General features: G+C 40.2%; 1 protein-coding gene across 1 annotated transcript in view; it reads right to left on the reverse strand.

Moving 5' to 3' along the window:
- Positions 1 to 668: 668 nt before the first annotated feature.
- Positions 669 to 16717, reverse strand: part of fgf11b (fibroblast growth factor 11b) — a 39139-nt gene continuing 23090 nt past the window's right edge. Inside the window, exons 4-5 of the mRNA XM_063895546.1 lie at positions 1130 to 1328; positions 669 to 1028 (exon numbers count right to left, since the gene is read on the reverse strand). Coding sequence (XP_063751616.1) covers positions 892 to 1028; positions 1130 to 1328 — 336 coding nt within the window. The 3' untranslated portion in view covers positions 669 to 891. The remainder of the gene's footprint in view (positions 1029 to 1129; positions 1329 to 16717) is intronic.

Genomic DNA, 16717 nt, shown 5'->3' on the forward strand with positions numbered 1-16717 from the left:
GGTTCCATTCCTGCACCACTCTGTTATATGGCTCATCTTCCCAGGAAGAACTGTTATTTTTATTTTCAATATGACACTTATGGAAGCAGTGCCCTCTTCGTTTTTAACTTACATTTCATTGCTATCTTCTTTCAGCTCCTATCCATGTCCTTATTGTGTTTCATGAATTTTTTTTTTCACAGGATTGCCTTTCAAAAACAAGAAAAACATAATAAAATGCTATTAGTATTATTACTCTTCTTTTAAATATAGCTGTTTCTTTTTTTTCTCTTTACTTTCTCACAGCCCTCATCTTGCTCATTCGACCTGACCTGACCCAGGATCCCTGCAGATATCTCCCCCCTGTGAGCCGTTTCATCTCACTTTGAGCTTTAGTTGACCTTGGTGATTAGCTTAGCTGGTAGGCAGCTGGTGGGTGGAAAGCCGGGCTGAGCCGCACTGTCACCAACTTTAGGGCTCAAGAAGGTGGCCCATGGGTGAGGATTATGGTGCCGAGTCAGCGCTGGGAATGCGTGAGTGGTGGATATACTACAATCGAGCAGACAGTAGGGCTGGCATGTGAGAAAAGATGAAATTGTCAGTGGGACAACGAGGAGAAGGAGACTGTCCATTAGGAAGTGACAGGGGGAGAGACAAACAGTTGGAGGGGGGAGGTGGTAGTAGTTCTGGCTCAGTCCCTCGCTGCGGTGACAGGTGAGGGGGGGACTCCTCTCTCAGGTGTTCTCGGCTGCTGATGGACCGCTGACCTGTTATCATTCAGCATCTCGTAGCGCACTTCTGGAATAAGGTGGCCATTGAAGGGCCGTTACCCGAGCCACCCTCAGTGCATAACAGGCGGCTGTATTCCCAGTGTCACTGCTGCCCTTTTTGCCCCACCCTCGGTCTCCTGTGCTATGAAGCATCAGCCTTGGGAGCTTCTTTCCGTCCGTTCTTCAGGGACGGCGAATCCGACGTCTTCACTGTCTTGCGTGGAGGACTCACCGGTTCAGGGGCGAGCTCGTGTAGCGACGGCTCCTTATACATCGCAACTGTGAGACAAAGATAGAATCTGTCGGTTAATAATAAAGGAGGTGATTAATAAGTGAGGTACTGGTTCGAATTGTGCTGAAGTGACTCAAAGGACACAAACCCTCTATAACTTTTGGCAAGAAGTGCGCAGCTCCTTTGTTCTTCTTCACCCGGTTGCCCTTCATGACCTGTCCATCGCGGTTGATACCGATATACCAGGAGCGGCCAGACTGGGTTTGCCGATAGAGCATGGAAGAGTATGTGACGTAGTAGTTCTCGAACACACTCTCCTTGAACTTGCACTCTGGAGTGAAGTGCTCCTGAGAAGATATATGGAAAAGGGAGAGAGGGGGATTTATGTTAACAAATAAAGAAAGGGAAGAAAAACAGGGTAAACACCATAAGAGCAACCTTTGTGAAAGTCTTAGCCACATTTTTTACAATAAAATACGAAGCAATACTTCACTAACCACAATGTTATTTGGAACATTTCATCATATATATTGCAATATATTATTTATTATTTGTTATAATTAGTTGTATTAAATAAGGTAAAGGTTTGGCAACTTTCTTACATTTTGGCAATGTCTGTATCTTTGACCAACTTCCTGCCAATTCCGCTGACATCATTACAATTTCATTATATATATATATTAATTATCTATGCATCTCTCCCCCAACCCTATCTTTGAACATAACCTTTAATACACGTAAGAACAGACTTGAAGGAACAAAGACCATGGATCTAAGAAGGAAAAAACCTTAATTGGTGACTGTTTCCTGAGGGAAAGGATGGGTAAAATTTAAATCTGGACTTGTTTTCTTTCTCCTGGTCCTTTGGGAAGAGAGGGATGCCATTGCTTACTGTACTGAGTAGAAATAGCACTCACATCTCTTGTTAACATAACACATTCCCAAAAGGGAAGAGCAAAGAAGATGAAAAGGAATAAAACACTGAGACCTACACAAATAATATACACATGTTCTGTCTACACATACATTTCATTTTGTACAAATAAATGAATCATTCTGACATCCAACTGCATCAGAGTCATCTTAAGTTCAGGAAACAAACTCCACAAGCCTAGAGTAATATAATAAACACGATGAGGGTATCAATCTTTAGAATATTTGTAGGATGGTGTTTATTTAAGTCCTTCACAATGTACTATATTTGGATCAGGGTTTCTGCACTGTACATGTGTATTTTCTGTGCATCAATGTTAAAAATAAATATCACTTATAATACAAAAAATAATTGAAAAAATATATAGTAAATTGAAATGGAGACAATTACTGATATAAAAAAACCCTAACAATTATAATTAAATAAATATATATAAAACCAAAATCAATTTACAGTAAAAGTGATTTACAATAACATGCTTTTCTAACATCATAGACATTTCTAAAATGATCTGTACATTTTCAAAGCTGTTGCCATGTATTCCATAAATGAATGGGTGATTCAGCCAATTGTTTCAGCAGTGTTTTAATTATTTAGCTGCTATATTGTCACAATGCTTGGTCTTCATCAGAATGAAAACAGTTTGGTGGAGCTGGTCCAACTCATAGATGATTTGATGTCGTATAAACTAAGACAACAGACTATTTTAATGGGTTATAAACCCAAAGCATAAAAAACAACTACTTTAGCTGGTTTTTCAGACTCTTGGTAATGAGTATGCAGAAACAGTTGAAAGACTAATCCTTCTTCATTCCGCCAAAAGAGAATTATCCCTCCAATATATTCTCATGTACTGTCAATTGTCCGAGACTGGCTGGATCTGAATAGACATTACACAATCAAATTAGCAGAACTTGGATGAAATCCAGCAGTATAGCCAGTAAATGATCATGTTCCAGCAGCACTCCCCCTCCCCCCTCTCTCTGTCCTCAACATAAGGACTACTGAACCCTGCATAATGTTGACTGGTGACATTAACCAATAGCGACAGATATACATCTCTCTTAGCCTCCATCAGGGTCTCCCCTGTCAGAGAGCAAAGCCAATCTGCGGGATTGATTTAGTGAGAGCAGCAGGGCAGAAATGGCTGAGTGGAGAATTTCTCAGAGACTCTGGAAGAGCCAAAGGTAGATTGGGAAGGTATAGGAGACCTTCAGTTTCACACTTATCACAGATCATCACCTTTCTCCTTCACAGGGAGGCGGCTTACTTTAGCTGCAGAGAGAACTCAGGACTTTAAGCCTTTTCTCCGTCCACTACTGTCCTGCTGATCCAACACAGTTCATGCACTTTTAACTAATGGCGGACAGTAACTAAGTCCTTAATTAAGTTCTGAAATAAACATTTTAGCTACTTAACTTTAGTTATTCCATTTCCTGACACTTGATACTTCTATTTAGCAACAATTAAGGGGGAAATATAGTATTTTTATTCCACTACATTTAAATGACCACTTTGGGTACTTTGCATTAATGATACAAAAACAAACACATACATAAGCCTTTAGTTATACCATGAGTAAAGTCACAAGATATAACTTATAAAGTCTATAAATTCCATTAGCTCCATATTTACCAGAAAATGATCAATTCAATTAAGAATATATTGTTCTGTAATTCTGCATCAAAATAACTTTTAATTGTTGTGCCTTCAGTGTATTGTGATGCTTATTCCTCTGTACTTTTACTTGAGATTCATATTGACTACAGGACATATTTGTAACACAAATATTTCTACACTGTGGTATTCATACAACCTTTAAATACTTCTTCACCCTCTGCTCTTAACTGCTGTTTTCCCCACATAAAAAAACAAGCCTCTACTTTCTACTCAACAACCTCTCCCACTACCATCAACACCACAATCGCCGAGCTATTTTAAGATCCTCTGACAGGTTTGATATCTTCTGCTGTGCTAACACAACGAGGATGGGATCGATAGATGATCTGCTTCATTCATTATTAATCAGGCCAAGGGAAAGGTAGGAGAGACAGGAAAGAGAGCAGAAGATCGGAGAGGACAGAGGGGTTGCTGGGTAATAGAGGAGATTAAGAAGAGAGAGAGACCTGCTCTTTTGAATCTCCCCCGGGGACAGGAGCAGAAACGCCGAGGCTGACAAGGGCTTCAGCCCCCTGCACCCCACAATCTGACTCTCGTGTCCCTCTGGAAGGAGAAGCCATCACTCGCAACAAAATACCCTTCAGCTCAACCTCCGGCACGACACCCCTGATAACCCTCTCCCAAGCCATCCTATAATTACCTAAATTAAATTAACTTAAATTAGCCTAATGATACTTGTTCTGTGTTTCATTCAAGTAATCTTAAAATACACCGAGATAACAAGATAATGATAAAATGGGCTGAAAATGTAATAAAAGGCCTTTTTAAAGTAGGGTTTCACAATATGGAGTTTTTCAGTCAATATCAATTATCCACAATAACCGGTTTCTCATGGCCAGTGCAGTTAAGATGGGTACCACTTCACAATAGGACTATACTTATAAAGGATTCATAAAGGGTTTATAATTAGGTTATTAATTAGGTTGTTAACACTTTATTAATCCTTAAGAACCATTTATAAACCATTTTCTTACATAGTTTTCATACATCAACACAGGCTCACTATTTTGCAAGATGACTAAGCCTTATATTGGCTACCTAGCTTACTTCGTCTTCATCAGCCAACATCCTTGGTATCTGTTGTTCATGGAGTTGATTCTCCCCCCATCCATCTTGATGTTTTGTTTATCTCTTGTGTTATAAAAGCTTATTGATGATTTATAAAGTGTTCACACAAAATTAATAAATGAATTACAAACTATTTGTAATCCCTTTATAAGGGTAGCCTTATTGTAAAGTGGTACCAGATAATGTCACTTTAAGAAAGGCTAAGTTGTAGATAGATAGAAATATAGATAGATAGATGGATGGATGGATAGAAGTACTTTATTGGTCCCAATTTGGGATTTTTTTCCGTTGCAGCAGCAAAAAAGCAATTAATCAATAAATAGCATTTAAAGAGAAAGTCAAAAATATACATTTGGGACTAAAAATGTACACAAAATATAAACAAAAACTACATATAAAGCAGGATATTATATGTACAATAAGTGTGAAAGGTGTGGAATAATAAATAGAATACATGTACAATGTACAGTATGGTATGGATTCAGTTTGAGCAAAGATTCAATAATCTATAGCTCTGACCAAACCAAAAATAAAGATTTTATTATGTTGTTCTTTATTATTTATTAAAGATTGTTGTCTTATTCTTCCATTACCCTTTATATTGGTGGATCGCAAAACAACTTCGGAAGTGGAAACTGTACTGTATGGTTGTGTGTAGCAATTTGCCTTTGGATTCTCGGATGATCATTTATCAGCCTGAATGTGTTATCGATATAATACATAATATTATACATTTCTTATTAAATCCCCGTTTTATTTCGTGCATCTCTACTTTGAGGTGATTTGTCATCATAAACTCCCTTAAGGGCCAATACACCTGTCCCTAAAGGATACAAATATGTGGCTGGAATTATCCCCATCTCTGGAACTCACCTTGAGGTAACCTCAGCAGAAGTACAGAGACCACCCGGCGTGTACTGACCGCAGATATCACTCAAAGCACCAGATTTACCTGCGCAAGTGAATAATTGTTGAGAATGTGTTGAGGGCTGCACAATTGTGAAGAGCGATGGGGGAATATTTCCATCTTAATGGCGGGGTGCTCGGACAAGAAATTAAATAAAAACCTCTTTCTTCAGCTGTGAGTCATTGAGAGAGTTGGGTCGCTTCCCTTCCACGCGTCTCAAGCCAAAAATGAATTTTAAATGAAAGCAAACCAGAAAGGTAATATGTTTCGTCCGTGCCGAGAATCCCCAAGATGGGGAAGAACCTTTTTATGATGCAGAGCAGCGTCCCGACACCCCCCCAACCCCTCCCCGCCCACACACACCACCTCCTCCCTCATCCCCCCAACGTGTCTGATTACATCTATTCTACCAGGAAGCTTAACTCTCCGTGCCACCATACACTGGGATTGCACTCCACACCAAACAAGGACAGTGAAGTCCTAATAATACACACTCAAAGGGCAGAGTTCCTTAAATCGTCTTTCCCCGCATCTAATAATGGTTTAACAACAGGAAAGTTATAAGAAGATCCTTGAGTATCTTGTTTACTCTCATTTCGTCATGCACACTCGGGCGTGAAATCAGAAATCTGTAAATATAACTCTGCTTGTGCAATGTTTAAGCATTTCTGACGTGTAATTATTTGCAGTCCCCCATTTTAGACAGCAGGGGTCACAGTGTCATGCACGCTTCCTGCATCTTCTGACCGTCCCCTCAGCTCCCAGGGTAATCTATGGGAAGCTGTCAAATCTGCCCAGCTGCAGTAATCCCACCGTTTCCCCGTAGTACTGCATTACTCCTGCAGCACCCCCCCTCACATGTCAACACTGACGCTCATTCACAACAATCCCCAGTACACATGCATATAATCTGTGTGTTTGCATAGCCACCAGCAGGTTGTTTTTGTTGCTACCACAACCAGATGTAGATGCACAACGCAAAGTTACATAAGTGAATAGGGCATAGACGTGCTTATTAAGAGGGCTTTACGGGGGATGAGACTTACACTTAATACTGTCTAGCGAAAACACATGTACAGTCTGTCTGTTGAGCATTACGATAGCCCCCATAGAGGCACACAGGGCAACAGCAGAGTGGATAATAATGTGCATGCCTCTGCAGTGTTGACTGACAGCTGAAAGGGTCCTGTCAATATGATGTAGCGAGGGAAGAGTGGCGGATGACTTTTCCTATTCGCCCCTCAGTGACAGAGGTGACCTGCCGCCTTTATCAGTAAACGCCCTTTCTTGTAATTGTCAGAAAAAGATAGGACCTAAAGAAGTGATTATGTATCAGCATTTTCACCATCAATTCATTATTGTGATGGTATTCTTTTTTTGTGATTCAGAATATATTCTCAGTTCATTCCATACAGACTCTATCTGCCCGTTAGCTATGAAAGGCTTGAACATTTTCACTTTCACGTACAGCCACAGTCACGTGGATAGGCAGTTTTTCCTCGGAGCGGGTATGGCATTTTAAGCATGCACATGTATCGATCCACAACACTCCCTGATGTGGTGAAAATATTTTTAAGTTTAAGAAAATGTATAAAGAACAAGTAATCAGACAATGTGAAGTAGACTTTTGATTGTGTTCTGGTTTGTGTTTCTGTAGGCATTTGTAAGAAACTGTGACTTTTTTATTTGACTTTTTTTTTAGTAAAATAAGATTCTGTTCTCTCTGCTCCTTTCCACCAGGTGCTATACACGTTAAGTGTACATGTTTTGTATTAAAATAACTGCCATGTGTGGAATAAGAAATAAATAAAATACATAAGAAATGTGTCTCACAAAGACTATCGCCAAATATCGGACCGGTTTACCCAAATATTCCACTCAGTGTCGTCCATGACTTTTTCCTGCAGTTTACACAATGCCTCTTCTGATTTTGACGTGACGATCCAAGACCGTGGCAGGCAGAGCTGCATCAGTCCGGTGCTTTAGTTTTCTTATTACCCCCAAAGACACCTCAACTTTCTAGTAAACAAACAGATGATTTGCTGTGTAGCACTTCCCTCTACTTGTGAATCTACCGTAAATGTGGTCTCTTAAATATTGCCTAGAAAAAAATATTCTTTAAATTATGTTGTCATACTGCTTATAGCGCCATGACAACCATGACATGACATTGCCTGAATTTCTTTTTTCACAGGCTCGTACTTGGCAGCAGACACCTTATTTGGGCCACCAGCTCCAACAACTGAACTATCCGTTGGCATGTAAGTTTTATTTTATTTTACCGGGATGCGTCATTATCTGAAATAGTCATTCAGCAGGTTTGCCCATAAATCCAACTGGTTCAAGCTTGCATATCAAACTGGAAATCAAAACCTGAAGTCAACCCAACTTACTCATGGTCTATTCTTGTTCACTGATATCTTGGCAAATTATTATTCATTTAGCTCAAATTTCACAAAAAATAAGACGTACAATATGCGAGGAAGTGTGATCGCACTGATTTGATTGAATAAAACAGGTACAACATTTTTATTAAACGTAATTTTAGCCAATGCAAAGCTTTGAGAGAGATTGTTCGTATCTTGGCAGATCCCAAGGATTACAATCTAATATATCCCCGGGAGAATTTTTGGAAGGAGCTACCGGTAGAAGGTTTATCATAAGACAATCAAAAAGAATAGGTTTTGCCTTCCCTAAGTGCTATTAATTGGCTGCCTGGCAAAAAAGTATGTCCTTATCATTGCACTTCTGCACTTCATCTCTTCCCTCTTCCTCCAGGCCAATTATCCTCTCCCCCTACTTTTTCTAATGTCCACATTTTATCCTGTCCTGTGATAAAGAGATGCTATCTCGCTGCTGGTGTTGTCCTGCATCTCAATGCAACCCCTCTCACGGAAAGAATAGAAAGGACATAGCTTTCCATCTGCAGGTCTCACGCTCTATTTCTCTATACCTCTCCTGTGTCCGCCTGTCTGTCTCACTCTCTCTAACACACACACACACACACACACACACTGGCCCTGATCCTCATTCCTTTTCCGATACTTCTTCAATTTTCTTGTCAAATTTACACCAAAGATAATTTTATGTGGCCCATCAACAACACAGCATCATTTTTGTGAAAGTTTTTCATCGCAAACGAGGGCGACATAAAGCTTTTTTAATGTGCAAGTCCAAAATACGTTGTGATGAAAAACACTTACCTAATCAGACTCTTAGGAAACCATCCCCCAGTAAACTTTCCAAATGTTAAGAAGCTGGCAAGGATATCTTTAGTCAGCAATGGATTTAGTTTTCCAATTTCCAAGTTGATTCTAGGGACTGAAAAATCCGTGTCGGCAGGTTGAATGTGGAAATGTTAATAGGCCAAGACAATTGGTGCACCTCTATTAAATATGAAACCGGAGACCTGGCAGCGAGAACTTGACCCGTAGAGGCCTGCAAAGTATCACCAAAATAGGGACTATAAGAAAGTATTGATACGCGTGAGTCTTATATTATGTTCTGTGATGCTGTATTGATTTTTAAAAACAGTATTGATTTTTCATTAATAGTTTACATACAAATACTTTGTCAGATTGCACAAAAACCAGTATAGGGACTAAGATCATTTCAAAAGCAGATTCTTTTTTAAATTTGTAAGCTTTTTATACTGGCATATACACCGATCAGCCATAACATTATGACCACCTGCCTTATATTGTGTAGGTCCCCCCTGCCAAAACAGCCCTGACCCATCGAGGCATGGACTCCACTAGACCTCTGAAGGTTTGCTGTGGTGTCTGGCACCGGGACGTTAGCAGCAGATCCTTCAAGTCCTGTAAGTTAAGAGGTGGGGCCTCCATGGATCAGACTTGTTTATCCAGCACATCCCACACATGTTCGATTGGATTGAGATCAGGGGAATTTGGAGGCCAAGTCAACACCTTCAACTCGTTGTCGTGTTCGTCAGACCATTGCTGAAGCATTTCTGCAGTGTGGCAGGGCGCATTATCTTGCTGAAAGAGGCCACTGCCGTTAGGGAATACCATCTCCATGAAGGCAAGGCAAGTTTATTTATATAGCACCTTTCAACACAGTGCTTTACAAAAATGAAAGACATTAAGAGCATTATGAAGGGGTTAGCATGGCCACCCTGATTGCTCTGTGGCTTCACAGCCCCATATGCAACAAGCTATGATGCTCTGTGTGTTCTGACACTTTTCTAACATAACCAGCATTAACTGTTTCAGCAATTTGATCTACAGCAACTCTTCTGTTGGATCGGACCACACAGGCTTGCGTTATCTCCCCACGCGCATCAATGAGCCTTGGCTGCCCATGACCCAGTTGCCGGTTAAACGATTTTCCTTACTTGGACCACCTATGGTAGGTACTGACCACTGCAGACTGGAAACACCCCACAAAAACTGCAGTTATGGAGATGCTCTGACCGAGTTGTCTAGCCATCGCATTGTTTCACTTGTCAAAGTCGCTCAAATCCTTACGCTTGCCCATTTTTCTTGCTCCCAACAAGAAAAATGGGCAAGCTTTGAGGACAAAGTGTTCACTTGCTGCCTAACATATCCCCCCCACTCACAGGTGCCATTCTAACGCGATAATCAATGTTCTTCACTTCACCTGCCACTGGTTATAATGGTATGGCTGATCAGTGTACATCCTCTATGCTATGAACATTTTTCTGCAATTAGTTAAAAAAAGCAGCACGTGTGCTTACTATGTCAAAACAAGCAAATTGTATCATGTATGTATTCTTGCCTTTACAAGGTATTTAAGAGAATCTTATCTGGGAATGATTATAAGATTACATTAACAGGTTTGTAGGAAATGTTTCTCACTGTGATACGCCTAATGTGCAGTCCTAGGGGAGATTTTAAAAATAATATGTGAACACACAGCTGCATGGAGGCCCCACAGACAAGCAAAGCCCATGTCTAAATCTTGATTGGCACAAAAACTGCTTCTGTGAGACAGCCTCCCTCAACACAAGGCCTTCTTTTTCCAGAGCACATAGCACATAGATTATAAAATAGGGCACAGATGAACCTAGCTCTATTTTTATATCCATATCAGCCAATTCTTCCTCAGGTATTGAGGCGGAGATTTATGTGTAAGAAAAGGCAGCAGTTGACTTGCTTGTTATGGAGCTTCGCCCTTACAACCTAATCACTATACAGTATGTGTGTGCAGGTGTGCAAGAGAGAGTTATCTACGGTAAAACAACATAATTAGCAGCATTATGCAGCAGCAGAAGTGTCAGTATGCAAGAAGATGAGAAAATAGCTGCGAGGAAGCGACTAGTCACCCGCTCCTCAGTGAGTGACAGTGATGAACTTATTCATCGTCAATGAAAACATTCCTCCTCTGTGTCACGCACTCTCTTGGCATGCTTGTAAATGTAAAAGCAAATATGAACATGCTGTTAGCACACAGATAAGGGGCCATATTGTGCCACCTGCACTCCCTCGTACAGCAGCACATTAGCACATCAAATACAATATAAAGAACAAAGTGCAGCCATTAAATCAAACATGCATGATATTACACAGGAAGGCAGCTGTTCTGCTGTACTGCACCGTAGCATTGATGTAGCTGCTGTGTGTGTGTGTGTGTGTGTGTGTGTGTGTGTGTGTGTGTGTGTGTGTGTGTGTGTGTGTGTGTGTGTGTGTGTGTGTGTGTGTGTGTGTGTGTGTGTGTGTGTGTGTGTGTGTGTGTGTGTGTGTGTGTGTGTGTGTGTGTGTGTGTGTGTGTGTGTGTTAGAGAGAGGAGATTCTCTGAAAGAGTTCATGAGGGGATGCAGTGCAGATATTGACTGGTGCTGAGCCTGAAATCCCCTCTCCTCTGTGTTCACAGAGAGCATGGCACTACAGTGTAACACATGCTAATCAGGGGCTCTTTTTAAACTAGAAATGGGAACTCACTCGCGGATTTAAAAAAACGTGCAATAAGTTCACTGTAGTGGTTTCTGAATGACTTGAAAAAGCTGTCCAACTTGCTGTAATGGTAGAGAAGTGAAAAATAAAGACAGAGTTAGAAATGCAGGTATTATAATGTGAGAAAGAAAAGACTTGCATTGTTTTTTTTCGGGTATTTTTCTGCCTAATTTATGCCAGAGAAGCTTATGATTATGATTACTTTATTTAAGATTGATTGAAGGATTAGAAAATATTTTTTTCTTGACAAAATGTAAGGTAATGTGATTCCAGTATTTTTTGGGGCCATTTCAAAAGTTTTAGGCATATTATTTGGACGATAATGCAATTTTTGGCCAGGATAATCGTGACAAGAAATGTTCATATTGGCCAAACAAACGGCTTCTTAATAATGTGCCCGCTGATAACATCCTCTTTTTTATCCTCTGATATTTAGTTTGTATATATGTTAACAAATATATTTGTATAGGAGTGTGTGTGTGTGTGTGTGTGTGTGTGTGTGTGTGTGTGTGTGTGTGTGTGTGTGTGTGTGTGTGTGTGTGTGTGTGTGTGTGTGTGTGTGTGTGTGTGTGTGTGTGTGTGTGTGTGTGTGTGTGTGTGTGTGTGTGTGTGTGTGTGTGTGTGTGTGTGTGTGTGTGTGTGTGTGTGTGTGTGTGTGTCTTGTTGCATATGGGGCTGTGAAGCCACAGAGCAATCAGGGTGGCCATGCTAACCCCTTCATAATGCTCTTAATGTCTTTCATTTTTGTAAAGCACTGTGTTGAAAGGTGCTATATAAATAAACTTGCCTTGCCTTCATGGAGATGGTATTCCCTAACGGCAGTGGCCTCTTTCAGCAAGATAATGCGCCCTGCCACACTGCAGAAATGCTTCAGCAATGGTCTGACGAACACGACAACGAGTTGAAGGTGTTGACTTGGCCTCCAAATTCCCCTGATCTCAATCCAATCGAACATGTGTGGGATGTGCTGGATAAACAAGTCTGATCCATGGAGGCCCCACCTCTTAACTTACAGGACTTGAAGGATCTGCTGCTAACGTCCCGGTGCCAGACACCACAGCAAACCTTCAGAGGTCTAGTGGAGTCCATGCCTCGATGGGTCAGGGCTGTTTTGGCAGGGGGGACCTACACAATATAAGGCAGGTGGTCATAATGTTATGGCTGATCGGTGTATATGCCAGTATAAAAAGCTTACAAATTTAAAAAAGAATCTGCTTTTGAAATGATCTTAGTCCCTATACTGGTTTTTGTGCAATCTGACAAAGTCTTTGTATGTTAACTATCAATGAAAAATCAATACTGTTTTTAAAAATCAATACAGCATCACAGAACATAATATAAGACTCACGCGTATCAATACTTTCTTATAGTCCCTATTTTGGTGATACTTTGCAGGCCTCTACGGGTCAAGTTCTCGCTGCCAGGTCTCCGGTTTCATATTTAATAGAGGTGCACCAATTGTCTTGGCCTATTAACATTTCCACATTCAACCTGCCGACACGGATATTTCAGTCCCTAGAATCAACTTGGAAATTGGAAAACTAAATCCATTGCTGACTAAAGATATCCTTGCCAGCTTCTTAACATTTGGAAAGTTTACTGGGGGATGGTTTCCTAAGAGTCTGATTAGGTAAGTGTTTTTCATCACAACTTATTTTGGACTTGCACATTAAAAAAGCTTTATGTCGCCCTCGTTTGCGATGAAAAACTTTCACAAAAATGATACTGTGTTGTTGATGGGCCACATAAAATTATCTTTGGTGTAAATTTGACAAGAAAATTGAAGTATCGGAAAAGGAATGAGGATCAGGGCTGTGTGTGTGTGTGTGTGTGTGTGTGTGTGTGTGTGTGTGTGTGTGTGTGTGTGTGTGTGTGTGTGTGTGTGTGTGTGTGTGTGTGTGTGTGTGTGTGTGTGTGTGTGTGTGTGTGTGTGTGTGTGTGTGTGTGTGTGTGTGTGTGTGTGTGTGTGTGTGTGTGTGTGTGTGTGTGTGTGTGTGTGTGTGTGTGTGTGTGTGTGTGTGTGTGTGTGTGTGTGTGTGTGTGTGTGTGTGTGTGTGTGTGTGTGAAAACACAGCAACTCGGAAGGTGTAATGACAGAAGGGGTCCCATATTCTGCCTAGTCACAGTTTTTTGTGCGTGGTAGTTCGTGTATGAGGGTTGAGCTATATGTTAAAATGTTGCAAACCAGCCAGCGTCAGCACAACAGCCTGTGGTTGCAGATATAACTGCCCAGGTGTGTGTGTTCACCTAGTTACATGTCAAAGTATATCCGCTCCAAATGCTGTTTCCCCAGCTGTTTCTCTCTACCTGCTGACTCTTATTTGTTTGTCAGAAGAACTAAACAATTACTGCAAAGAGCCAATATACTTGTAGAATCGTCCAACTCTAGGGTGTATAACTTTAGTGCTGTCTTGATGCTATGCAAAACAGAGCTTGGATAGAAAACAATGTCATCAAAGAGATAGTCTAACTAAGTATTAAGAATCATGTTCATGTCCAGGGGCTGATCAGATATACACACTATTAAACTGGCACTCATGGTGTCAGTTACTGTTCGCAATGCAAGCTTTGAAAGCTAGACTAGCATCCAAGATTAGCTCCAATCCTTGCTATGGATTTTAAGATGATCTTGATCGTTTTGTCAATATCATCATGCTAAGGGAATGTTAAAAGCTCTGTCCAAGGTGCTGATCAGACTGCCAAAGGGACTGAATACACTGAGGCTGCAGTCTGTTTTGCCTAGGAAGCATCCTAACCGAATGACCCAGAAATATGTAAGTGACATAAATAATGCATGTTCAAATTCTCAAAATACGAAGGAGAGGTGCTTCAATTATACCGTTTTTATCACTTCTAGCATATGGTAAAGTGGTCCATCCTTTTTCCAAAAGAAAGGAGATATTTCTGTCCCACAATTCATTGCGGCAAGAAAACCTTTCGGGCGTTAATCACTTTCTGTGTAATTGTAAACTATGAATAAATTAAAAACATCTGGGTTGTTATTGTAGTTGGACAGGAATCCTCACTTGATATGTACAGTATTGAGTTGAGTATGTATAAAAACGACAACTGTCCGCCAACGTGTTAGAGCAGTCGGCTTCTCTTAGCACTGCAATATTTTTTCTTAAGTCCTGATAAATTCTCCTTTACATATTTTCTTTGACATCATGAGGTTTTCGAGTGCAGCTTGGGACTAGCACTATCCTGAGAGTGCACGAATGTCCTTCTAATATTAGACCTGACTGCTCATAAAGACAGTGCCTGTTGCTAATATAGCAGCCTTTCTGTCGACTGTAAGTTAATACTGAATACATCAATTTGTTGTTTGCCTATTAGCCGATAGTCTGTGACACATAATTTAAACGATACTTAAGAGCTAGTAATGGGCTTTACAGCATTGACTTAATTAGACACGACATGTTTTATACTGTCACTCAGTCATGGGTGTTGCACTTTGAAGAGTTCTCTCTTTTAACCCTCCTGCTGCTCACACATTTGTGAACGGTATGTAAATGTTTGTAATAAATCAGACAGAGTTTTTACATGCAACTGATTGCATTTTTTCCCTTTTCTCTGCAATCTCAGAGACTCATTTTATGAGGGATTCAGAGTCAAAGTGCAAGTTGAGAACTTGACAAAAAATGAGTCTTAAAAGCACCTCTCACATAATTGATGTAATGTAGAATATTAAGAGTATGGATGTAACCTAAGAAAACAGAAATGTTGTAGGTGTTACAAACACCGGTGAAATTCTATGATTCTGAAGGCCGATTCAGTGCCACGGAAGAAAGACAAGACGATAAATCCCACGTTCTTTAACATAAACTCCTCTGTTATGTTTGAATACTGTTTTGTTAGGGGAATTTAAAAAGCATAATTGTTCTCTAGTATCTTTTGTTTTTTTGCTCTTATTACATCTTTTTAAAACTGTTGACTTTACGTTTTTTGGCACATTCTTTTAGAAAATTAAACATTAATACATTCTGGTAATGTTATACTCTACCCAGTACACATTTTTATTGAATGAAACCTAAATGCGCCGCTCAAGAGCAGCTTTGATACTGACTGCTATTAGCTAATGTTAATTAATCCTCCTGCTGATTTCAACATGGGTTTGTTGTTTAAAATGTAACATTAACATGGGCAGACGGGCTGCATATCCTGGAAACGTCATAGTGAGCTTAATAATGTACACAATGTGAGTGATGAGCGAGTGTTTTGTTGAATGAGATAGGAAGGGGCGACAGCAAACAGCTCTTAGTAGCTAAGGAGGAACGTGTGTGCTTTAGGAACCGATAAAATCAACACGTAAACGGGACTCTGTTAGTCTTGAACCCCCCACAGTAGTTATGGTACCAACAAGCGCTGTTTCAGCATCTCAGCTTTGACTTGTACCAAAGTACTAGTTCTTGTGACATCCCCAATTAAAAGTGAGCGAAATGTTGAGAAATGTCTAAATGTTTGTCTATTCAAATGAACAGCATGACATGCATACTTGCCACATCCCCACCTGCCCTGTACCTTATACCTGCCACCAGTTCCTCAACTCAAAATACACCCGATTCTCCATTTGTATTTGTACACCCACCCGTCCATGTCTTTCCAAACCTAATTGGAGTAGTCGTTCAGGTTGTTAGCCTATTGTACCTCCTTTGTCTCACCTTCCTCTCGAACATTCATGTACACTCACACGGATGTTTGTCATGATTAATTGGGAATGGAATGATCATTTATTTCCAAATTACATTCCTTCTATCTGACTTTAATGAGGAATTGGCATTAGAGTCTTGACCCCACCCCCCTCCTTGAATTAATCAGAATTCCTAAGAATCAGAATTCCTTTATTTGTCCCACAACAGGGACATTTACGGTATAACAACAGCAAGAATATAGTGCAGATAAATTAAAAACATACTATTGGTAAAAAGTAATTATCAAAAAGTAGCAGTATATTTAAAAAAAAAAAAGACCATATCAAAATATTGAAGTAGCTGGTACTGCTTACAGATTGAAAAATACAGTTAAAGAAAAAATAAAGCGTGAATTACGGGTATATAGCCAAATAGCTGGCAATTGTGGGTCATCCAACACTGTCCCGACCAATCCTTATCCTCCATATTATCCTGGAATAGGAAAGCCAAAGTGAAGTCCACCTGACAGAAAGCTAAACCCTAACATCCACAATGACACTAGATGTGAAAGCATTAATTGGTA

This window comes from Eleginops maclovinus, chromosome 11, assembly GCF_036324505.1.
Source record: "Eleginops maclovinus isolate JMC-PN-2008 ecotype Puerto Natales chromosome 11, JC_Emac_rtc_rv5, whole genome shotgun sequence".
Classification (NCBI taxonomy): domain Eukaryota; kingdom Metazoa; phylum Chordata; class Actinopteri; order Perciformes; family Eleginopidae; genus Eleginops; species Eleginops maclovinus.